At 39.6% G+C, this 24,754-nt stretch overlaps 1 protein-coding gene across 1 annotated transcript; it reads left to right on the top strand.

Annotated features, from left to right (window-relative positions):
• The first annotated feature begins 2,345 nt into the window (after positions 1 to 2,345).
• On the top strand, positions 2,346 to 6,064 carry TCAP (titin-cap). Its single transcript, XM_070767431.1, has 2 exons — positions 2,346 to 2,567; positions 4,762 to 6,064. The coding sequence occupies exons 1-2, from the start codon at positions 2,419 to 2,421 to the stop codon at positions 5,156 to 5,158; spliced, it is 546 nt and encodes a 181-aa protein (XP_070623532.1). The 5' UTR covers positions 2,346 to 2,418; the 3' UTR covers positions 5,159 to 6,064.
• The last annotated feature ends 18,690 nt before the right edge of the window (positions 6,065 to 24,754 follow it).

Raw genomic sequence — 24,754 nt, 5'->3', positions numbered from 1 at the left:
GTTCACTTTCCTTTTAAAAACACTTCCCTCCTGGACTTTATTTAACCCTTTAATATATTTAAATGTTTCAATCATGTCCCCCCTTTTCCTTCTGTCCTCCAGACTATACAGATTGAGTTCATTAAGTCTTTCCTGATACGTTTTATGCTTAAGACCTTCCACCATTCTTGTAGCCCGTCTTTGGACCCGTTCAATTTTGTCAATATCTTTTTGTAAGTGAGGTCTCCAGAACTGAACACAGTATTCCAAATGTGGTCTCACCAGCATTCTATATAGCGGGATCATAATCTCCCTCTTCCTGCTTGTTATACCTCTAGCTATGCAGCCAAGCATCCTACTTGCTTTCCCTACCGCCTGACTGCACTGTTCACCCATTTTGAGACTGTCAGAAATCACTACCCCTAAATCCTTTTCTTCTGAAGTATTTGCTAACACAGAACTGCCAATACAATACTCAGATTGAGGATTCCTTTTCCCCAAGTGCATTATTTTACATTTGGAAACATTAAACTGCAGTTTCCATTGCTTTGACCATTTATCTAGTAAAGCTAAATCATTTACCATATTACAGACGCCTCCAGGAATATCAACCCTATTGCACACTTTAGATTCATCGGCAAATAGGCAAACCTTCCCTACCAAACCTTCCCCTATGTCACTCACAAACGTATTAAAAAGAATAGGACCCAGAACAGACCCTTGTGGCACACCGCTTGTAACCTGACTCTGCTCAGAATACTCGCCGTTAACAATAACTCTCTGATGTCTACGCTTCAGCCAGCTTGAAATCCACTGAACTATCCAGGGATTAAGTCCAATCTTCACTAATTTATCTATCAGCTCTTTATGTGGAACCGTATCAAAGGCTTTGCTGAAGTCCAGGTAGGCAATATCCACGGCACCACACTCATCCATAATAATAATTATTTTTCAATGAAAAAAATAAAGCTTGAAATGAATTTGAAGTCAAAAATTCTTAGAAGAACTGACTCCAAATACTCTCTGCATATATACACTTTGCACACTGGTGCTTTCTAGTATAATGATTACAGGTGTTTGATGGTGAATATACAATTGTATATATTCTGACAATAATAGATAGTATTAGTATTGAAGCACTTATGAAATTGTGCATTATTTTACATAATAGTATAAACTTACATGAATCTGCATAAATGCTACATACTGTAAATACATTATGATAGTCCAGGTTCTTGGGAAAAAATGATGCATATCAAGGTCAATGCCAATTGAAGAACTGGCTGCTTTGACTTTTCACTGTTGTCAACAGATTGTAATAATAATAATAATAATAATAATAATAATAATAATAATTAACAACTGTCAATGAGAAAGACAAAAAAAAGTCTCAGTGGAGACAGCAGAACAGCATAAAAAAAAGGATGAAGTAGAAAGATGTTCAAATGGAAGTATAATAATGGCAAAAGAAAGCAAAGGTAGGACCTAGAGTTAACAGGCAATCCCAAAACATATTGAGCATCTCTTGACCATTATTGGCGTTGATGAAATCATCTCAGTCAATTATAAAAAGCAGTTTACGGTTAGACTTGAAGAGTTTACAGTTTACATCCTGCAACCATTGAAGAACATCTGCCTATTCTAGGTCTTTGGGAATGGTTTGATAGGTGGAACAAAATGGCAGGTCCTCTCCAAATATCTGGCTGACTCTGAAAAGAGCCATAATAATAAAGAGGAAGAAGAAGAAGAAGAAGAAGAAGAAGAAGAAGAAGAAGAAGAAGAAGAAGAAGAAGAAGAAGAGGAGGAGGAGGAGGAGGAGGAGGAGGAGGAGGAGGAGGAGGAGGAAATATAACCTAATGTTTACTCTATTTTCACAAATCTTTAATGATGTAAAATACTTGTATACTCTGCAAAATCAAATATATTTTTTTGTTTAAATCTTTGGGCTGTTCTAAAGGCATTAAGAAGCTTTGTATCTCTAGAGAAACACTTTCTCCTTGAGAGAGACCCAAAATAAAGTTATGGCTTTTCATGAGTTCAGTACATTTTAATTTGCAGTGTTCGATTGCTTTAATGTCCATCCAAGTTAAAGATGCTGTGGATTTGCAACTTACAAACTTCCCTTTCATCTCCAAATAGTGAATTAATTAAATTACCAATCCATCCTATTGCCAGGAAGCACAGAAATAAAAGAGCCTTTTAAAACTATTTTAAAGTAATGTCACTAATGTGGATTCCAGTAATACATATATCCCATGAGAGCAAAGGGGTATTGGAATGCTGGAGCAGTGACTCTGCAAGACTAATTTAGATCCAGCACCACCCCGAAGGAATGAGCTATCCTGAAACTATATAAACCACCTAAGCAGGGACCAAACACTAGGCAGAATTGAGATTTACAGATCTTGTTTTATTTCAAACAGACCTTTAAACGCAAAGATGCATGGCAAGAGTGTGATTCTCCAAAGTTCCGGAACTTTGTCTGCAGCTGAACTGGCCTGCCAGGTGTTTGAGAAGGATGATGGCCGGAAGGAATCCTTCAATGCTGAATGGAAAGACTTGTCACTCACCTCAAGGCCTGAAGAAGGGTAAGTGCTTCCCTTTGATTAGGTGAAGATCGCATTAGACTTGAGCGAAAATGATTTATTCCAGCAGATAGGTGAGGGGAGATTCCCCAGTTGTTTCTACTACCAATACATGTTTGACAAAAATAAATAAATAAAATAAATAAATAAAATAAATAAATATCTTACCTACCTACCTAGATATTTATTACCTCTTTCTACTATTTTCCCTTCCTTCTTTCCTTCCTTCCTTCTTTCCTTCTTTCTTTCCTTCCTTCCTTCTTTCCTTCTTTCTTTCTTTCCTTCCTTCCTTCTTTCTTTCCTTCCTTCTTATGCACATATAGGGCGTGTATAATTGCACCAGCGAGCTTTCCGACCCATCCTAATGTTCCCCTCTTACTAGTATCATGTATATAAAACATTGTTATATCTTTGTATATTACCAATACATGCTTGACAAAAATAAATAAAATAAATAAAATAAATAAACTTGGAGGATAGACTACTGGGACACCTATTAACATGTCTGCACAAAGTAAAATTGTGGTACATTCATTTAAGAAATCTAACATAATCAAATCTTGGAAGTACTGCATTCATCAGGAGGTGGAGAACAGCTGGATTTTTCAAGAAGTTGATGTATTTCTTTTATTGAAAAGCAACAACTTAATATGGGGTTGGATTGAAGTGTTTCTGAGGTTATGATTATGTATAGCACCAGATACAGTATATGCCTACTGTAAGTTACAAATAAGGGCAGAAAAGATAGAAGGGGAAAGGCACAACCAAAGGATGGACATGAATATGAATCTCCATACTCTCCAAGCTTGTATTTAGGTTATGGCAACTTAAATGAATAGGTATGTGACATTAAATCACAGCATCAGTGATACAGCATTGAAAAAGGTGAGCTGGCTTGAAAGGAGAATGGTATGTTCATGGTCATTGCAGCCAGGATTTTTAAAAGTAGATTTTCCTACTCTTATTCAATTCATTTTAGTAGATGGATTGACTGCTTTGTTGGTTCAAGCAGGCTATGACAGAGTTGATTGTCCTCCGTTGTTTACAAAACTATGTTACCTCTGGCTGTAAGAGCAAATTTCTAGACAAAAAATAACTTCTGCGCATGCACAGAAGCAAAAATTAGTTTCTGCAGATGCGCAGAAGCAAAATCCAGGATGGTGGCATCCACGGAGATACTGACAGAACCGGCCCCATGATATCATCACTGAGTTACTAATGGTCCTGAAGAACCAGTTAGAACGAGTAGGACTTTATAGGATTATAGAAGTTCATGAAGGACATTCTGATTGAAAATACTTATCTGTGACAGCTACAAAGTGGAAGTGGTTAGGATATTTATTAATCTGTTTTGGAGATAGTGTATCTCCCTTACATTGACCTCTATTTGCTATTGTGTTCTTCATTCACCTAAACTGGATAGATTTTTTTTTCGGGGGGGGGGGATCTCCACAATTCCATTTGGAACTAACTACTTCCACTTTGTAGCTGTCACAGATAAGTATTTTCAATCAGAATGTCCTTCATGAACCTCTATAAACCTATAAAGCCCTACTTAGATGTTCTCCTCTCAACAAACTGCTACCAGGTGAAAGTAAAACTGGGCATGAGTCTTTTGGGCAAGAGCTCCTGTATCTTTTCTTTTTGCTGGCTTTCTCAATTTTTAGAGGCAAGCTATGTGATTGACAATCGTGGAAGATCGGGGCTCTAAAGCAGTGTTTCCCAACCTTGGCAACTTGAAGATATCTGGACTTCAACTCCCAGAATTCCCCAGCCAGCGAATGCTGGCTGGGGAATTCTGGGAGTTGAAGTCCAGATATCTTCAAGTTGCCAAGGTTGGGAAACACTGCTCTAAAGGATGTATGAAAGGAACTTCCAATCAGAAATAAACCTCCTCCCAGTGTAGATGTTAAACCATGGGAAGCGCTGGGTTGAAACAGAGAGACTGGAGTTTGCCTGCTCTTATTGCATTACTAATTTCTTCCTTTTGACAAATGGAACATGGACTTTAAATAAGCCAATTGAGAATATAATGTTTGAACGGCGATATTCTTGATGGCTCCATTCTTCCAGATGAAAGAACTCAGTTTCCCTGTTTCTGCTAGCAATGTATGTTGTAAGGTTGGTGTCAAGGCAGAATTATTAAGAGATGTTGTAGGGTGGATTTTTAATTCATACTGTGCTCACATCCATATAGCTGCTCTCACTCTGAGATGGACAATCAGCGCAAAGAGACCTACCACCAACAACAGGAGAATTGGGCCATAGTTCAGCGATCACCATGGGGCATCCTCCGCCTAGGTCTGCTGGGTGAGCCTCTGACCTCTTACCATCTACCTTATCAGCGAGCTCTGCCTCTGCCCATCTTCACACCAGTCAAAGTGAGCACCAAGGCTGAACGGGAGCTGACACCAACTCCATCAGAGTCAGTGGAGTCGCTGCCAGTCACGGGGGTCTGCCCTGACAAGATACCTGTGTTTGAGATCACCAAAGAGTTGCCCCTTGTTGTCCAGCCCACCTGCCCCGACTTCAAACAAGCTGGCATGCGCCGTTCGCTGTCCCGCACTATGTCTCAGGAGGCCCAGAGAGGCTGAGCAACTCAACCACTCTCCTACTTGGAACTGGTTTGGGCCAATGTACCTATTGCTGCGTGAGGACAACCTGAAGGAGCCCAGATATATAGAAAAGACTTTGTAGGATTGAACTTTGGATGGAGTGGGGATGGGGTGTTTGGGGCAAGGATGTGGGATATCTTTGTGTATATATATATAATTAGATGTATAATGTTACATATTTCTATGACTAGTGCTTATTATTCTGCATCTTTTTCCTTTCCTTTCCTTTCCTTCCTTCCTTCCTTTCCTTCTTTCTTCTTTTTCTCCTCTTTAATGTTTTAACTGGAGAAGTAAGGAAGGGCTACATGAATAAAGGAGAAAAAGACATAATTGCCTAAAATTACTGTGAAAAATGAATTTGTAGATGAAATGGCTGATCGAACCACTAAGACTGAGAGTTTCTAAGAGTTTAGCAAGTGAGAGTTATGATGGAGTTATTCTCAAGTTCAGGAGAATGGTGCTTAATGGTGTAGCTAGTACAAGAATTTGGAAGAAATTGTTGGTCGTCTCTGTTCCAGGAGGGAATGCAATGCTTAGAATAGGAACTATCTTCTAGGATCGTATTCTGATATTCCTTTCCTAGTTTTGTGACTTAGACTAGGAGATACCCATGGAAATGTCCCAGTCAGTGAACATATGCCATGAAAAATGAAGAGTAAGTACACCACGAGAAAGTAATGAAAGAATATTGAATTAAGAGGTTTAGAGAAAGGGTAGGAAACAGATTTAATTTATAAAGAATAGATTTAGTCTTTCACCTCCTTGTCCCTTCCATGTACAAGTAGTTGAGGAGGAAGAAAGACCCCACTGTGAATTTTTCCTAGTGCTTTCTATTTCTTGTATTGTTTTCTTTTAAAAATAAAATGATACATGGATTTTGTTTGACTGTATTCTAAAGGAATGGTGAAATAAAAAGAAAATGATGGAATGTATATCTCTTTTACTTGGACACTTTTGCATCAGTTTAGTTCTGCCAACCTGACAAGATAACAAATTGCTTTCATATTTGGCCACATTTTTTTGAACATAAACCTCCATTAGATACATTTAAGAGGCAAGTGGCTTTGAACAGTGAGATGGGCTGCATATAAATTTAATAAATAAACAAGTAATAAATCTGTTGCATGGCTAAAGATTTAAAGCCACCATAATGCTGAATGCTAATTCATGGCAGCTCACAGGAAGAGTGTATTTAATACTGCAACATACCATAGAGCAGTGTTTCCCAACCTTGGCAACTTGAAGATATCTGGACTTCAACTCCCAGAATTCCCCAGCCAGCAAATGCTGGCTGGGGAATTCTGGGAGTTGAAGTCCAGATATCTTCAAGTTGCCAAAGTTGGGAAACACTGCCATAGAGAGTGCTTTATTATTTTCAGAAATACCAAGCATAATCAGGCAACAGTTTTTATTTCCACTTCCATTGCTAAAGGAGGTGAGCTGAATTATGGTAATAAACCGAGGACTACCTGTAATTTCAAAGAAGAGATTTAGGATGTACCTTCCCTGTTGCAGCAGATGAGATAGGCAGATATTACTGTGAAAAAGGTAATTCTGAATGTATCATTGTCCCTTGGTATTCAGGATTTTCTAAGTCAGGGGTTTCCAACCTTGGCAACTTTAAGATTTGTGGACTACAACTCCCAGAATTCCTCAACCAGCAAAGCTGCCTGAAGAATTCTGGGAGTTGAAGTCCATAAGCCTTAAAATTGCCAAGGTTGGAGACCCATGTTCTAAGTGATGGGCAGCAATATGAATCACGTCCAGAAGCCGATGCAGGTAGTCCTCAACTTACAACCATAATTGGGACAAGAATTTCTGATACTAAACAAATGTGATTGTTAAGTGAGCCACACACAATTCTGCACCTTTAAAAAAAACACCACAATTTCTTAAGCAAATCACTGTGGTTGTTAAGTGAATCATACAATTGTTAAGCAAGTCTGGCTTCCCCCACTGGGAAGCCATCTAGGAAAGTCACTAATGGCAAACATGGGCACTGCAACTGCAACATAAATGTGAACCAGTTGCTAAGAGCCGGAATTTGGATCATGTTGTGAATCCACCTTCTGCCACGGACTTCACTTGTTGGACACCAATCGAGAAGGTTGCAAATGGCAATCACAGAACCTCAGGAGATTAAGAGAGTCATAAATACATGCCAGTTGCAAAGCACCCAAATTTTGGTCATGTGACTATGAGATACTGCAATAGTTGTAAGTGTGAGGACCAGTTATAAGTCGCTTCTTACAATGCTGTTGTAACTTGGATGTAACATGATCCGCCCCGAGTTTGCAGAGAGGGGCGGCATACAAATCTAAATAATAAATAATAAATAATAATAAATGATCGAAACATTTAAATATGTTAAATATGTTAAATAAGGTTCAGGAGGGAAGTGTTTTTAATAGGAAAGTGAACACAAGATCAAGGGGGCAAAATCTGAGGTTAGTTGGGGGAAAGATCAGAAGCAACGTGAGAAAATATTATTTTACTGAAAGAGTAGTAGATCCTTGGAACAAACTTCCAGCAGATGTGGTTGGTAAATCCACAGTAACTGAATTTAAACATGCCTGGGATAAACATATATCCATCCTAAGATAAAATACAGGAAATAGTATAAGGGCAGACTAGATGGACCCTGAGGTCTTTTTCTGCAGTCAATCTTCTATGTTTCTATGTTAATCAAACGATTGTAAATAAAGAACTACTTGTAGGAATCCAGTACAGTTTACAGAGTAGAAAGCTATATAATTTTAACAGAGTTGGTTGAGAGCCACTCAAAGTTGGTTGGAAGTTAGTGGCTTTATAAATGTTTTTAACAAATTCTGAACCACTTGTAGCTTCCAATATCTTCAAGGGCCACTCCATGTAGACTGCATTGAAATAACCCATCCGGCAACTGATTAAGACATAAATGTTCTTTAGCAGGGCCTCAACGTCCAAGAACAATCATAATTGATGCACAATTGCTTCCTGCTATTCAAGCAGGAGTAATAAGTTCATTGTTCCCTGAATCTGAGGCAATAAGGCAATACTATTCAAGGTTAAATATGAATTTTTCCAGTTCCAGGACCTATGGAGTCCAAAACCCATAATCACTTGGCTTTATTAAGGTTGTTAAGGATATATTAAGGTTCTCCATCCAGACCCCACAGCCTCCCTGAGACAAATTAAATAAAAAAAACCCCAGAGTAAAATTAACAGCCAACTTCAACTTTACTTGTACAGTACTTTAAAATATCCCAGTCTGTCTCACCTGCACCTCCAGTTAGAATTGGAAAAAGGCCTGTTTGAACTCCAAGTGAGCTACTACTAATTACGAAATATCAACCCCTCCCATTAGATGCTTTCTAAAATATTTGGATTGCTGCTTCAATCAGAAACATCTGTTACAGTTAGACTACCATGTTGGTTAGGGATTATGGAAGCTATACAGGTTGTCATCAATTCGGGGAAGAGTGGTGTAGGTAATACTGAGTTACATAGAGCAGGATCTATTAATAACACTACCTAATAAAGAGATGATTATAGTTCTCGAGCTCCGGAGAGTAGACCAAGGGCTTACGTTTTTCACATGTTCTATGCAGGGGGAGCTCTATGCAAAACACTGAAGTATATTGGGATTTGGCAGTGAGGCATTGTATATACCAGTGTTTCCCAGCCTTTTTTGAGCCGCGGCACATTATTCACATTTTCAAAATCCTGGGGAACATTGAGGGGGGGGGGCGCAAAAAAGTTTGGACAAAAAAAATATCTCTTTCTCCCTTTCGCTCTATTTCTCTCTCCCTCCCTCTTTCTCTCCCTCCCTCTTTCTCTCTCTCTCCATCCCTTTCTTTCTCCCTTCCTTCCTCTCTCTTTTGCTCTTTCTCTCTCCCTCCTTCCCCCCTCTTGCTGTCTTTCTTTCTTTCTTTCTTTCTTTCCTTTCTCTCTCTCATTCTGTCTCTCTTGCTATCTCTTTCTTTCTCTCTTCCTTCCTCTCTCTTTTGCTCTTTCTCTCTCCCTCCTTCCCCCCTCTTGCTGTCTCTTTCTTTCTTTCTCTTTCTCTCTCTCTCTCATTCTGTCTGTCTTGCTATCTCTTTCTTTCTCTCTTCCTTCCTTCCTCTCTCTTTGGCTCTCTTTCTATCTCCCTCCTTCCCCCCTCTTGCTGTCTCTTTCTTTCTTTCTTTCTCTTTCTCTCTCTCTCTCATTCTGTCTCTCTTGCTATCTCTTTCTCTCTCTTCCTTTCTTTCTCTCTCTTGTTCTCTCTCTTCCTTCTCTGCGGAGGCCGGCAAAGCTTTTCCGGGTAGGCTGGCTGGGGGAAAAGGGCACGCGCGCGCACCCCCGACATTCCAAAGAACCTTCTCCGACCTCCGCTGTGAGAAGGTTTTCTCCGAGCGCTCGCCGGAGGAGCTGGAGAAAGAGGCAGATCGAGCGAGAGGGCGGGCGGGCAGGCGTCAGCGGCGAGAAGCCAGGGGCGCGAGGGGAACGGAGGCACTGGGGGGTGGGGGCAGCCACGGCGCCGGCCTCCACACTTTCATCGCTCCCCACCCCAAACTCCAATGCCCAGCTCCTTGCACGGCACTGGAAAAGGGTGCTGCATTGCTGGCTTCTACCTGGTGCTGCCAGGGAATCTCCAGCTGGGCAGGGCTCTCCTTAAGCTCTCCTTTTTCCCTAGGAGCTTGGCGGCACACCTGGCTGTGTCTCGCGGCACACTAGTGTGCCGTGGCACACCGGTTGGGAAACGCTGGTATATACCATAACAGCTATGAAGGCCACTAGTGAAGGGAGGAGAAGGGGAAACTAGAGAAGCAGAAAAACAAGAAAATGTTAGAGTAATCTGGTGAATAAATATTATTTTCACTAATAGTCACTCTCACAAGTTAGGGGTCAGTTCAACTTTGCTCTGCTAGTTCTACTTTTCTATTAAACCCCAACCCCAAACAAATCCTTGTGAATAATAACTGCTGGACAGATTGAACTGCAACAGTTAGTCTTCAGAATAACTGTGTCATCAGCTGTGGCGAGGGAGGGACGTTTGCCCAGGTTCTCCTGGTGCACCAGTTGCAGCCCTACCTGGACTGGGAGTCACTGCTCACAGTCGCTCATTCCTTCATCACCTCGAGGTTCGACTACTGTAACACTCTCTACATGGGGCTACCTTTGAGAGTGTTCGGAAACTTCAGATCGTGCAGAATGCAGCTGCGAGAGCAATTATGGGCTTCCCTAGGTATGCCCATGTTACACCAACACTCTGCAGTCTGCAATACAGTTTCCGGTCACAATTCAAAGTGTTGGTTATGACCTATAAAGCCCTTCATGGCATCGGACCAGAATATCTCCGGGACCGCCTTCTGCCGCACGAATCCCAGCGACCAATTCGGTCCCACAGAGTTGGCCTTCTTCGGGTCCCGTCGACTAAACAATGTCGTCTGGCGGGCCCCAGGGGAAGAGCCTTCTCTGTGGTGGCCCCAACCCTCTGGAACCAGCTTCCCCCAGAGATTAGGATTACCCCCACCCTCCTTGCCTTTCGTAAACTTCTTAAAACCCACCTCTGTTGTCAGGCATGGGGAAATTGAGATGTCTCCCCCTGGCCTTTATATTTTATGTATGGTATGTTTGTGTGTATGTCTTGTTTTTTAAATAAGGGTTTTTAAGATATTTTTAAATATTAGATCTGTTATTAGATTTGTTATTTTACATTGTTTTTATTATTGCTGTGAGCCGCCCCGAGTCTATAGAGAGGGGCGGCATACAAATCTAATAAATAATTATAATAGTATTATTATTATTATTATTATTATTATTATTATTATTATTATTATTATTATTATTTTAATTATTTATTAGATTTGTATGCCGCCCCTCTCCATAGACTCGGGGCGGCTCACAACAGTAACAAAGACAATGTAAGAACAAATCTAATAATTTAAAAAACACTAAAACCCCCATTATTAAAAGCAAGCATACACACAAACATACCATGTATAAACTGTATAGGCCCGGGGGAGATGTCTCAGTTCCCCCATGCCTGATGGCAGAGATGGGTCTTAAGAACTTTACGAAAGACAAGGAGGGTGGGGGCAGTTCTGATCTCCGGGGAAAGCTGGTTCCAGAGGGTCGGGGCTGCCACAGAGAAGGCTTTTTTCCTGGATGATGATGATGATGATGATGATGATGATGATGATGATGATGATAATAATAATAATAATAATAATAATAATAATAATAATAATAATAATAATAATAATACAGATTCATGTGTGCTTGTTTGTGTATTGTTCAAAGCTGCTAGGGACAGGATTATTTGACTGCTGGGAAGGTGGGCGAGATCTGAGGGAAGGAGGAGGAGGGGACAGCTAATCCAGGCTTGGGACTTGTTCATGGTGCCCAAGTGAGGCCAAGGGACCTGGCAGCCATTCAAGGAATGAAGTGATTACTGTAGTTATATAATTCAAGAAGGCAAAGCTCCAAGGTCTCTTTCCGACAACTCAACAAGGGAGACAGTATGACCTGGCATGCTCAAAGCCAACATTTTTAATACTATTAATAGTTTTGAAGAGGAACAGGGTAGACTCAAAGCAAAAAGGGGATATTGACAATTTAGGAACTTTCACCTGGTGTGGCTCCGTTCGAATGATTGGCAGAACAGAAACATAATAAGAGAGAGAGCAGAAAAGCCGCAGAGGTAGGGGTAAAATGTCAGTGGCTGTACATGTCCCTTGTGAAGTTTTCTCATGTACCCATTTAAAAAGGGGAAGAAGACCTTCAACTGACCTCAGTTAGGCTATCCATGCAGTTTCTTAGAAGTGTCATGGAATTGGTTTGCCATTGTTGTCTAAGATTTTTTAAAACTTTTTTTAAAAAAAAGATTTTTAAAGATTTTTTTTTTTACTTCCCAGTCTAGTTATTGATTCTGAAATTGTCTTATTTAGTCTCCAATTCCAGCCAAGGTCAGCTGAATCCTACTACTGGTTGAACCTGTTCTTTCATTTTAGATCCAAGGTCTTCAAACTTGGCAACTTTAAGACTTGTGGACTTCAACTCCCAGAATTCTCCAGCCAGCATAGCATAGCATAGCTGGCTGGAGAATTCTGGGAGTTGAAGTCCACAAGTTTTAAAGTTGTCAAGTTTGGGTGCCTGTGTTTTAGATTGTCTTTACAATTTAAATTTTGCTTCAACTTGCCTTTTGAGATCTCTCATTCCTGCACTGTAGAACTGCTAAGACACATCCTCCACTGGGTATGTCAAAGAAGGCTTTGGCAATCCTATTTCCCATATGAATCAGTGGAAAGAGAGGCTATATGGGGTTTTTTCATCCAGGTAACTCAATTAACATTAAGTGACAATATTTACAGATAAATACAGACAATATTTACAATAAAAGTTACAGAGGTAAGGGAAAAACTATTTTTAAAAAATCTTCACAAATTGAATGGAAACTTAATAATAATAATAATAATAATAATAATAATAATAATAATAATAATAATTTATTGGATTTGTATGCCGCCCCTCTCCATAGACTAGGGGCTGCAAACAACAATGATAAAAACAGCATGTGACAATCCAATAATAAAACAGCTAAAAACCCTTATTTATAAAAACCAAACATACACACAAACATACCATGCATAACTTGTAATGACCTAGGGGGAAGGAATATCTCAACTCCCCCATGCCTGGCGGTATAAATGAGTCTTGAGTAGTTTACGAAAGACAGGGAGGGTGGGGGGCAATTCTAATATCCGGGGGGAGTTGGTTCCAGAGGGCCGGGGCTGCCACAGAGAAGGCTCTTCCCCTGGGGCCCGCCAAACGATATTGTTTAGTCGATGGGACCCGGAGAAGGCCAACTCTGTGGGACCTAATTGGTCGCTGGGATTCGTGCGGTAGCGGTTCCGGAGGTAATCTGGTCCAATGCCATGTAGGGCTTTAACCCTGCTGTTCTGTTCGGGTCGTATGTGACCCGAAACCAAGTTTGAGTCCCCTGTAAAACATTTTCCCTGCATATCTGAAACTTGAAATTTCATGAGTTTTCATCATTTCAGGGGTTCTCTCTATGAGAATTTATTTTGGGGGGTGGGGGGCTTAGTTTTTGCTGGGCAAAAAAACTCCCTAATGTTATGTTCCCGGGTCTATTTGACCCGGACTGCAAATTGATCATTTTAGATACTTATATTTGGTCTTTTTGAAAGCTTTTTTCATCTGGAAACAAGTTTGAACATTTCTGCACACAATGGAATGAAAATTGAACTGAAAAAATTAATCCTTATTGATTTATTTTGCACATAAATGTGCCTCCCCCCCCGTTTTTGTGAAAGTTTTTTCAATTTATGGATAGTTTTGCTTGCAAAATGCATTCTATTTTACTGGAGTTGGTGTGGGATTGGTAGCTTGAACATTTCTGAATATAAGAAAAATATAAAGGAACTGAAAAAAATGATTCTTACTGTTTTTTTAACATCAGAAATAAGGCCTCCCCCCCCTTGGCTGCTTGCAACCATTTTCACTTTTTATTTTTTTATGCTCCAAATCCGAAATATTCTTTAAAATCTTAGGCATTCATTTACTCAATTTAACAATGCTGATCATCAAAAAAATATTTGTGGGGGTGGGGGAAAAATTTTTTTCTTGGCAAAAAAAAAGTCACGTTTACTCTGTTCGGGTCATATAGACCCGGATCAAAATGATTTTTTTTAGGTACTTGAATTTGGTCTTTTTGAAAACTTTTTCCACTGGAAAACTAGTTTGAACATTTATGAACATAATGATATGAAAATTGAACTGGAAAAATTGAGACTTATATTTTTATTTTGATCAAAAAGCCCCTCCCCCCATCCTTTTTGAATTTCGTGTCAATTTATATTTTTTAAGGCTACAAATCCCTATGGAATTTTCCCCCAAAAGGTTTGATATACTAAATTGAACAATCCTGAACATAAGAAAAATATAAATGAACTGAAAAAAATGACTCTTATTGGTTTATTGTTTTATACTCGAGTATAAGCCTACTCGAGTATAAGCCTATTTGAGTATAAGCATGGGGGCCCATTTATGAGCAAAATAAACCAATAAGGATCATTTTTTCAGTTTAATTTTCATATCATTATGTTCAGAAAGGTTCAAGCTACCAATCCCACACCAAAATAGAATAGTAAAATAGAATGCATTTTGCAGGCAAAATTATCAATAAACTCAAAAGTTTTGATATACTAAATTGAACAATCCTAAACATAAGAAAAATAGAAATGAACTGAAAAAAAAATGATTCTTATTGGTTTATTTTTGAATATAAGACCATATCATTTTATACTCGAGTATAAGCCTACTCGAGTATAAGCCTATTTGAGTATAAGCATGGGGGCCCATTTATGAGCAAAATAAACCAATAAGGATCATTTTTTTCAGTTCAATTTTCATATCATTATGTTCAGAAAGGTACAAGCTACCAATCCCACACCAACTTTAGTAAAATAGAATGGATTTTGCAAGCAAAACTATCCATAAATTGAAAAAACTTTCACAAAAACGGGGGGGGGAGGCACATTTATGTGCAAAATAAACCAATAAGGATTAATTTTTTCAGTTCAATTTTCATTCCATTGTGTGCAGAAATGTTCAAACTTGTTTCCAGGTGAAAAAAACTTTCAAAAAGACCAAATATAAGTACCTAAAATGATCAATTTGCAGTCCGGGTCAAATAGACCCGGGAACATAACATTAGGGAGTTTTTTCAAACAGAACAGCAGGGTTAAAGGTTATTTTCTTTAAAAATAAAAGCAAAACTGTTTTGCTTTATTTTAAAAATGCAATGCCAATCCCTGTAAGGTGCTTGAGACATGAAAGGCATGAGCCCGGGAGAGTTCTGTCTTTTACTATTGGTTATATTCACACTCCACCATAAACCAGGGCTAAGAAATCACAGCGTCTCTGTGTTAAATATGCACCAAATTTGTAGGCCTCCAATTTCATTGTGAAAAAGGTGACTGATGGCTTGCTAAGCCAAAATTTCACAAATCACATTCATAGCTTAAAATAACAACTGGATTCACACAGCACATCGAGTTTAATTACTCTGGTTTCTAAGCATAGGTTGGAGATGTTGCAATAAGATAGACATTGAATGGCTTAGTCTACTCCCAATATTTACAAAGTTCTATTGTTTCTGATAAAATGATAGGGGCTTTGGTTTATATAAAGGATTATTTTAAAATCCTCAGATTTTGTGAATCTATCCTTCAGCTTGTCAGAGACAGGGATACTAACTCACACATTCAACTATTTTCTGCATATTTAAATGTTTCGATCATGTCCCCCCTTTTCCTTCTTTCCTCCAGATTGAGTTCATTAAGTCTTTCCTGATAAGTTTTATGCTTAAGACCTTCCACCATTTTTGTAGCCTGTCTTTGGACCCGTTCAATTTTATCAATATCTTTTTGTAGCTGAGATCCAGAACTCAATCCAAATAGGACGTGTTTTTATAACATTGGAGAGATGGACACTTCACGCATGTCACTAGGTCCATGATCCACCTATCCCTGCTATCATCATGGCCATTTGACCATTAGTTGTAGCAAAGAGACATATATGTCAATATCAACATAAACAGTGCTGATAGCATGAATCTTTACCAATATTGTTCCTCCCTCCCTTCTTACACCAAAAGAGACTGTTTGTATCCTGCGTTTGAAAGGGGATTCAATGTTTTCTTTCACTCCTCTTTAAATAGACTTTGACTTTAAAAATAGGACTTGACGAGGAATCATCCACATGTGATATGCCGGGGAGGCAAACAGGGTGTGTAATATTTGGATGTCAGGATAGGTCAGGGCGAAGGGGAACTGGCAGTTCCTAACCACAACAGAAAACATTATAAAAAGTGAATGCAGAAAGATTAATGCACCTCCTGCCCCAATCCACAGCCTTATAAGCAACAACATTTTGTAGTTATTTTTAAAAAGCCCATCTCTGCCCAGCTGAACCAGTTCCCAACTTATCAGCACAGGTCTTCCAATGTGACCAGAGATATGGTGAGCGAAGAAAGCACGAGGCTCCAGCAGAAAACCACGCCAGCTACATCTCTTTAAATCATCCCTGTGCTCCCTTCTCCTGTATCCACAGAAGGAAGAAAAAGGCTTTAAATAATCAGGGTGGCTGGAAACCAGGCCATCTAAAGGAAGATTATACACTTGGAACTAACACTTGATGCATGTGAGTTTCTACTGAATAATTCCATATAAGGCCACAGTTCGGGACAATAGACTGAATAATAGGTTCTGGATTCAGAGTTTCTTTAGTTGAGTAGGTACAAGCCCTGAGCTGACCCTGCAGGCTGACTTTAAAATCAGTGGAGGTAAAACCAGGTTACCAGTTGAATCAGACTTCACAAGGACATCGTAACTCTGTAAAGTAGACTTGGAAGTTGAAAAAACTTTCTGGAATAAAGAGGTGGCAATCTTTTGATACTATTAAGGAAACTATATGGATGTGTCCATTTAGACACATACAATTGAGCTTGATGTAAGAGAGTATTCTTATTTAATTAGTTATTTTTATCAACAGAAAGATAACAACCCTTTATACACTGAATACAAAATACGTAATGAAAGATGTACAGTATTAATACATGGGATACCTTGTTGTCCTTACAGTTTCAAGATGACACCCCTATGACAATCATTAAGTGTTGTACCCCATGATTCTTGACAAATGTATATTTTTCTTTTATGTACGCTGAGAGCATGTGCACCAAGATAAATTCATTGTGTGTCCAATCACACTTGGCCAATAAAATTCTATTCTATTCTATTCTATTCTATTCTATTCCAATCCATTCCATTCCATTCTATTCAAGATACAATTTCATAAGCTCTAGCAATGTCCATTTACCAAAGATAGTTGTCAGCTTCTACAATTGGGGGGTAAAAAGAAAGAATGAGAGTGGATTGCTGGGACAAACAACAAAAAGCAAAAGTTTTCTAATAACTACAGCAAAAATAAATAAATTTTAAAAACCCAAAATTATGGTATGTTCCTTGCACAGCACATCGCTAACTAATGGGATCAACATTGTTTGCAGTGCTAATGGTTTCAAAGAACAGAGGCCAAATTAATCAAGGTTAAGATTGCCCATATTATTACAATACTTATGTAAGATAGGAGAAGCACTATTCCAACCAAGTGTTCCTTGTGGACTTTCCATTGCCATTCTGGAAACAAAACACAGATTGTCAATCTCTTTTTATGCTCTACGTGCTCAGCACATCTGAATACCGAAGCCATTAAACCAACAAGTTTCCTAGTGTACTGAGAACTTCTCATTCTTTCTGCAGACTTTTCAGGCAATTCCTGCCTGGACAACCAACTGATCCCTTCCACATATTTGACATATTAGCGGAGGGAATGTTTGGGTTTCTAAAAGTTACACTGCTTGAACTTTTAACATCTTGGCTTGAATGCAAATGCACATTGCTAAGTGTACGTAACCGTCCAACTTTGCAGGCAGAATCACATTTCATGAAACAAATGCAAGCTCCGGATCCCAGACGCCTTCTAGCACCCGATGTCTGGGTGAGGCACAAGTATGAGAGTTAACAAGTGGAAGGACATCTCACTTTTCTCACACCTGCTGATCCTCCCTTTTCTAGAATCCAATGCTGGGGGGAAATGGGATATTACAGGTTTAGAAGCACATCGTGGTGAAAATGTATACAGCAGCTTTGCTTCCAAGTACCAGAATGCTTACCACTGTTGGCTTTATTGTGCTACAACTGTGGTGTTTATTCCTAATCTTTTAAGTAGGATAATAACATGAGTAAGGCTATTATTCTGGGAATGAAATGGGGATACAGAGATACCTTGTCTTAAAAACTTAATTGGTTCCAGGACGAGGTTCTTAAGGTGAAAAGTTTGTAAGACAAAACACTGTTTCCCATAGGAATCAATGGAAAAGTGATTAATGCGTACAAGCCCAAAATTCACCCCTTTTGCCAGCCGAAGCACCCGTTTTTGCACTGCTGGGATTCCCCTGAAGCTCCCCTCCATGGGAAACCCCACCTCCGGACTTCTGTGTTTTTACGATGCTGCAGGGGAATCCCAGCAGAGGAATCTCAGCATCGCAAAAACAAGCGCTTCGCTGGCAACGGAAGTCCGGAGGTGGGGTTTCCCAGCGAAGGGAGCATCAATGAAATTGCAGCATTGGAAAAACACCGAAGTCCTCGAAACCCCATCTCTGGACTTCTGTGTTTTTGCGATGCTGCGATTTCACTGAGACTCCCCTCGCTGGGAGGGGAAAAACAGGTGCTTCGCTGGCAATGGAAGTCCGGAGGCAGGGTATCGCAGCAGTGGCGGTGGGTTTGTAAGGTGAAAATAGTTTGTAAGAAGAGGCAAAAAAATCTTAAACCCCGGGTTTGTATCTCGAAAAGTTTGTATGACGAGGCGTTTGTAAGACGAGGCATCACTGTAGTTTCAACTACAACTTATCCAAATCTCACTTTTGCACTAGTCTCCAATTGTAATTTTTTTGTCTGCACTAGTCTCCAATTGTAATTTTTTCCAATTAATTCTCTGAGCAGAAAAAAAAATCTGGCCCTGTCTCACAGGATGCTCCATCCAATCGCATAATTTCCTTCTAGATCATCCTTAAAAATAACATTCTGTTAGAAGATATTTCCAGTGCCAATATGCTGTGCATTAAAAATAATCTAATTTGATTCTTATATTAATTATGTCATTTTGATCCTCTTTACTTGCTCATTTTCTGAAAGCTACAGTTCTGGCCTATCTGTTGATTAAGTGCAAATTTATTTATTTATTTATTGTTAGAGTTGAAGGGACCATGAAGGCCATCGAGTTCAACCCCCTGCCCAAGCAGGAACCCTATAGTACACCAGTCAAGTGGCAGTTCAATCTTCTCTTAAAAATGTCCAGAGTGTTGGAGTTCACAACGTCCGCTGGAAGGTTGTTCCATTGGTTGATCGCTCTGACCGTCAGGAAGTTCCTCCTTATCTCCATGTTGAATCTTTCCTTGGTCAGCTTCCAGCCGTTGTTCCTCATCCGGCCCTCTGGTGCCCTGAAGAATAAAGTGATCCCCTCCTCTCTGTGACATCCCCTCGTATACTTGTAGACTGCTATCATGTCCGCTCTGGCCCTCCTTTTCTCTAGGCTATCCATGCCCAGTTCCCTCAGACTTTCTTCGTAAGTCTTGGTTTCCAATCCCTTAATCATCTTGGTTGCTCTTTTTTGCACCTTCTCCAGAGTTTCAATGTCTCTTTTGAAGGGTGGTGACCAGAACTGAATACAGTACTCCAGGTGTGGTCGGACCAGGGCGTAGTAGAGTGGTATTAAGACTTCCCTGGTCTTGGAGTGTATTCCCTTGTTGATGCAGTTTAGGATTGTGGATTAGGATTATAGAATATCTTGGAGAAAAGATGCCCCAATTGCATTAAGTCCACAGACTTATCTGGCGTTCTCAGAGCCACGGGAGAGACGGGGGCCACGTATTCTTTCTTTATCCATTTTGATGGTTCTCTTCTGATTCTGCCACTATGATATTGTAGTAGTCTTAGTCCAGACAGCCTCTCCTTAATATTTTTATTTCTAAAAAAATAATTTTTATTTACATATAAACAATTAAACAGATAAACAATAACAACTAACAGTACATTGCATACAATACAGACAAAAAATTAAAAGACGAGCAAATGGCATGTCTCCTCTCCCCTCCTGAGGCTGGTTCAATTGACAGCCTCCTTATTTTAATTTTTAGCGGTATTATAACCAATGGTTTAATCAATGACATGTAATTTTTGATTTACAGTATATAATATTGCATTCTTAAGTTCTTATTTTATAACTTGAAAGCATACATTCTATTAATTAAACAGAGAAAAGAGTTGTATATTATTATTATTATTATTATTATTATTATTATTATTATTATTATTAATTAGATTTGTATGCCGCCCCTCTCCGAAGACTCTACTAAACTACTTTAGTAGTTTTGATTTATAACATTTCTTTGTAACGCAGCACTACTAGTAGTTGTTCTTTTGTTCAACCACGTGTAGAAATCTTTCCAAATCCGATAGTATTTTGAATTGTCTTGTTCTTTTAGCTCCATTGTCAGCTTGTCTGCTTCAGCACAGTCCAACATTTTTTAAATTAAGTTCCATTTGTTCGGTATTGCTTCGTTTTTCCAGAATTGAGCTATGGTTATTCTTGTTGCCGTTATTAAATGTTGTATCAAATAATACTGTTCCTTTTTCATCTGGTTTTCAATAATACCAAGCAAAAATATTTCCGGTTTCATTTCTCCTTAATATTTTTAATAGTACATGCTTGAAGTAGATAGTAGAATGCTTCCGTCTGGCTAGATTCTATCTGTAGGCATGGAACAATTAAAAAAAAAATCTCCTTGGAAGAATCACCATATGTCTTTCTTGGTTTTGGGGGACTGACATCTGTTCAAGCCACACAAAGCGCCCAGAACAAGTTCAGTTTGCAAGTGGGATACGCAGGCAGGATAAGGGTAGCTCCCGAGGGCCAACCTTATTTGCCTCCAAAGCCCCTGACTTGAAAACAGAGGCTTAGCTGTTTCTTCTTTATTCCTCTTGGGGCAGATCAGCATCATTTACGGCTGGAAACAAGATGCTGGGCTAGTTAGAACTCAAGTCTAATTAAGCGGATCTGGTTTTATGTTTTCGGGTCAGAAGGGACTCCAAGGTCATCTATTCTGGCTCCCCATCTAAAAGGCAGAGCTGTAAGCTGGCATTGGGAAAGGTCAACCTTCTGCAACTAAGTTTATAGTCAGGGCTGTTCAGATGAGAATACTTTATAGAACATATTGGGGTGGCATGCAAAGGAGATGAACTCACTTAAGAATATTTTATATCAGTATCTTAGATTTGTTTAATATAATCCTTTGCACGAGTTATATTCTCATGTTTTACTACTCAATTTCAGCATATTATACTGCATTTTAACTTATTATTTATTCAAATTCCCTCTATTTTAGCCAATTTTATTGTATTTTAACCAGTCACAGTTTTATGATGACCGATGTGGTCCTTTTCCTCACTTTGATATGGTCAATTGACTAATCAAATAAAGTTGATATTGATTGATTGCAACTGAAGTCTCCTAGGTACATTTCCCAAAAATGCCAAAGGGACTTTGAGGTAGAACCAATAATATCTGGAGAGCGTCAGACTGAGAAAGCTTGGTCTAAGTTCTTTACAATTTTATCTTGGCTTTCAGCAAAAGCTGTCAGCACATTTCTTGATGGAGTTGTGGGCCTATTTTTCCAAACTCCAGATCAGCGTGACAAATATCCAGATTGCAGTAGATGGAAGCAAAAACATATTTTGCTGTTGCCTAGTTGCAGTCCATATTTCTGCAGTCCCAATCTGGTAGCTGTACTACTAGAAAGATGAAGAATTCTAATGGCTTCCCAGTTCTCTGTCCCCACCACTTGAATCTGGAGTTAAACTGCTTCTGAATTCCAATGAATGTAACAAATACTCAATATCAATAATTCTGTCCTCTTCTTCTCAAGTCTTCTCAAGATATCTCAGCTAGAGGATAGCACCATGTTTTAGATCAGTACATTCCATAAATCATTGTGGGAGCAGGTACAGTTTCTCTGTGCTGAACAAGCTATCAGGGTACTTAAGAAATGAAATGTAGAAAATTATTGCCAAAGATAACATTATAGATACCGCTGTCTTCTGTCTTCCTTAATTCCTTGTTTCAATTTTTATCCCTTTTTAAAATATGTACCATGTAATATTTCTAGATGGTATCCAGAATGGTAGGAAATATCTGGTTTGCATTAGCAAAAGATTATGATTAGTAAAAGGCGAAAGATTTATACGATCTGAAGAGAAAACAGAGGGTTTATGGAAATTTGGAAAAAATGGCAGGGGAAAATAGGATTACAGTGATCCCTCGATTTTCGCGGGGGTTACGTTCCAAGACCTCCCGCGAAAATCGATTTTCCGCGAAGTAGCGGCGCGGAAGTAAAAACAGCATCTGCGCATGCGCGCCCTTTTTCCATGGCTGCGCAAGGGCTTGAAGTTGGAGGCGGCGAAAGTGCGGAGGCTGGCAAGTGGAAGAGAAGGAGTAGTAGTAGAAGGAGGTAGAGGAGGAGCAAGGCGGGCGGACGGACGAGCTGGCTGGAGGAGCTGCGTAAAGGGCCAGCCGATGGAGCCATGGATTTACTGAGGACTATCGCTTATCAGCCGGCCGGTACAACCGCTAATGGAGGTGGCGGTGGTGGCGGCAGCGCCGGCACTAAAATGGGGGAGCAGGCGCTGGGCAAAGCCTGCGGCAGAGACTCGCGGAGAAAGAAGGCGGCGGAGTCTTCCGACGGCCACAACCACCACCACCACCACCATTTGCACTCGGCGCCCGAGATCTCTCGGATTATCACCGACCCCACCATGGGAAGGAGATACTGCCACTGGAAAGTGTTGGGAAAGGTAAACTTACCTGGCGGCAGTAGAGAGAGAGAAGGCGGGCTTGAGAAAGCCTTAGTAGTGTTGGTTGAGCTTTGTTGGACTAGGGAAACACGGAGGCGGATTTGCAACAAAAGGAGGCTCCGGCAGCTCGTGCGTTCCCCCCCCCAAACCCCCCCCCCCACGTCCATAGAAACATAGAAGATTTCAGCCAATCAGCAATGGCACACGTCAGTTTGGTGATGACGTATGACGTCATCGGGCGGGAAAAACCGTGGTATAGAAAAAAAACCGCTGACTATTTTTAAATTATTATTTTTTGAAAAACCGTGGTATAGCCGTTTCGCGAAGATCGAGACCGCAAAAATCGAGGGATCACTGTATATAAATCTAAACTGTCATCGCTTTATGTAATAAATAGAGATAATGAAACAAATTTGGATAGGGTTATAACAGAGTTGAAGGGAAGAGGGATAACCAAGATAGAACAGTTATATGAGAAGGATGGGAGGCCAAGTAGAAATCGTATAGAATGCTGATTAGGTAAGGAAAGATGGCTACAAATAAATGCAATATGTAAATATCTTAATGAAAGGGAGAATAAAGAAGTAGTATTGAGGGAGGAGACAGGGTTAGAGAAAATAATAAGAGAAAAAAGTGAGGATATAAAGGCGCAAACAACCAATATATATAAGCTGTTAGTGCAATCAGACAAGGACACGATTGAAGGATTGACTGGTGGCAAAATGAGATACAAGTAGAGGTACAAGAGATGCAAGATATAGTAGAAAATATAAGGAAAATTAAGAATACAAGAATTAGGGAAATGAGAAGGAAAATATTACATAAGTGGTATTATACTCCCGTTCAACTCGCACACTTTCAGAAGAAGGTTAGGGGAAATTGTTGGCATGGCTGTCAAGATAAAGGAGTGTTTATGCATATGATTTGGGAATGCCCCATAGTGCAGGAATTTTGGCAAAAAGTGCAAGAGGACATAAATGGAATGTTAAATATACAATGGACAATCACTAAGAAAATGGCAGTATTAGTTAAAAGCAATGCGATGGGAGAATTTAGAGAAATAAAACAAGCAGCAATAGAAAGCACTCAGGCAAAAATAGTTTTGGGTTGGAAGGATGTGACAAAATGGACAATGTAAAATTGGTACAGGTACATGGTGGACCATATTCAATTTGAAATGATGGATAAAAGGATAAATTTGGATAATGAAACTGAATTGAAACAACTGATGGGATGGTGGAACAAAGTAAGAAGATATATGACGAGTAGAATCCGGGACCAAGCTACAAGAAATAAATTGAAATCACTCTATAATATGTAAATAGATAATTTGCTCTTGGCTTACAGTGGGTTATATAAGAAATACCCCCGATATGGTGGTGGGGTATGTGTGTGTGTCGGGGGTGGGGGTGGCCATTTTTCACCATGCACTGTTTTATGTTGTGTGAATATTAAACTTGTTAAAAATCAATAAAAATATATTTTTTAAAAAAGATTAAATATTACATTCACGCTTTTCTGGATAACATCTTACTTTTTCTTTCATTCAAGTATGGGGAATAAACCACAATTCAGTTGTTTCCCTCTTTATAATTGTCAATAAAAATATGAGCGAAGAATTATAATTTAAAATTTGAATTTAATACAGCCAACTTTAGGCACCAATAATCTAGTGTATGTTTCAAGCCACAATTTCTAAATCATTTGAAGTAAAATATCAAGAATGTTGTTCCCTCTCCTGTTGTGGTTGGCTCTGGCCGAGCTCCTGCGCCAGGGAATGTGGAGGTGGATGCAGGGGAAACTTCAACATGTCACAGGCCTGTGTTATTGCCGACAGAGTCAGTTCAGAGTTTAGTTTCCTCAGATGAAGAAGAAGGTGGGAGTGACTTGGAAGAGGGGGTCTTGGCACACAGCCCAGGCAGTCAATCTCCATTATCTTCCATTGATTTGGATGAAGATGTCTTGGACCCACGCAAGCGCAAAGTTATGCGTAGAAGAGACCAATTGAGGACATATTACAGGAAATAAGAGAGGCCACCTGTGTTTGGGTGGGGCTCCAGTAATTAGGGCTGCTGCTATAAATAGCAGCGTGTGGGCTTGGCTGTTGTGGAAGAGT

Source organism: Erythrolamprus reginae, chromosome Z (genome assembly GCF_031021105.1).
Source record: "Erythrolamprus reginae isolate rEryReg1 chromosome Z, rEryReg1.hap1, whole genome shotgun sequence".
In the NCBI taxonomy this organism is placed as follows: Eukaryota; Metazoa; Chordata; class Lepidosauria; order Squamata; family Dipsadidae; genus Erythrolamprus; species Erythrolamprus reginae.
Note: the sequence above shows the minus strand (reverse complement) of the source record. Positions and strands in the feature narration are given on the sequence as shown.

Excerpts from the sequence above, each read along its gene's own strand:
- TCAP (XM_070767431.1), top strand. The coding sequence starts at position 2,419 with ATGCATGGCAAGAGTGTGATTCTCCAAAGTTCCGGAACTTTGTCTGCA. Across the intron at positions 2,568-4,761 it reads ACCTCAAGGCCTGAAGAAGG|CTGCTCTCACTCTGAGATGG; the intron begins GTAAGTGCTTCC and ends ACATCCATATAG.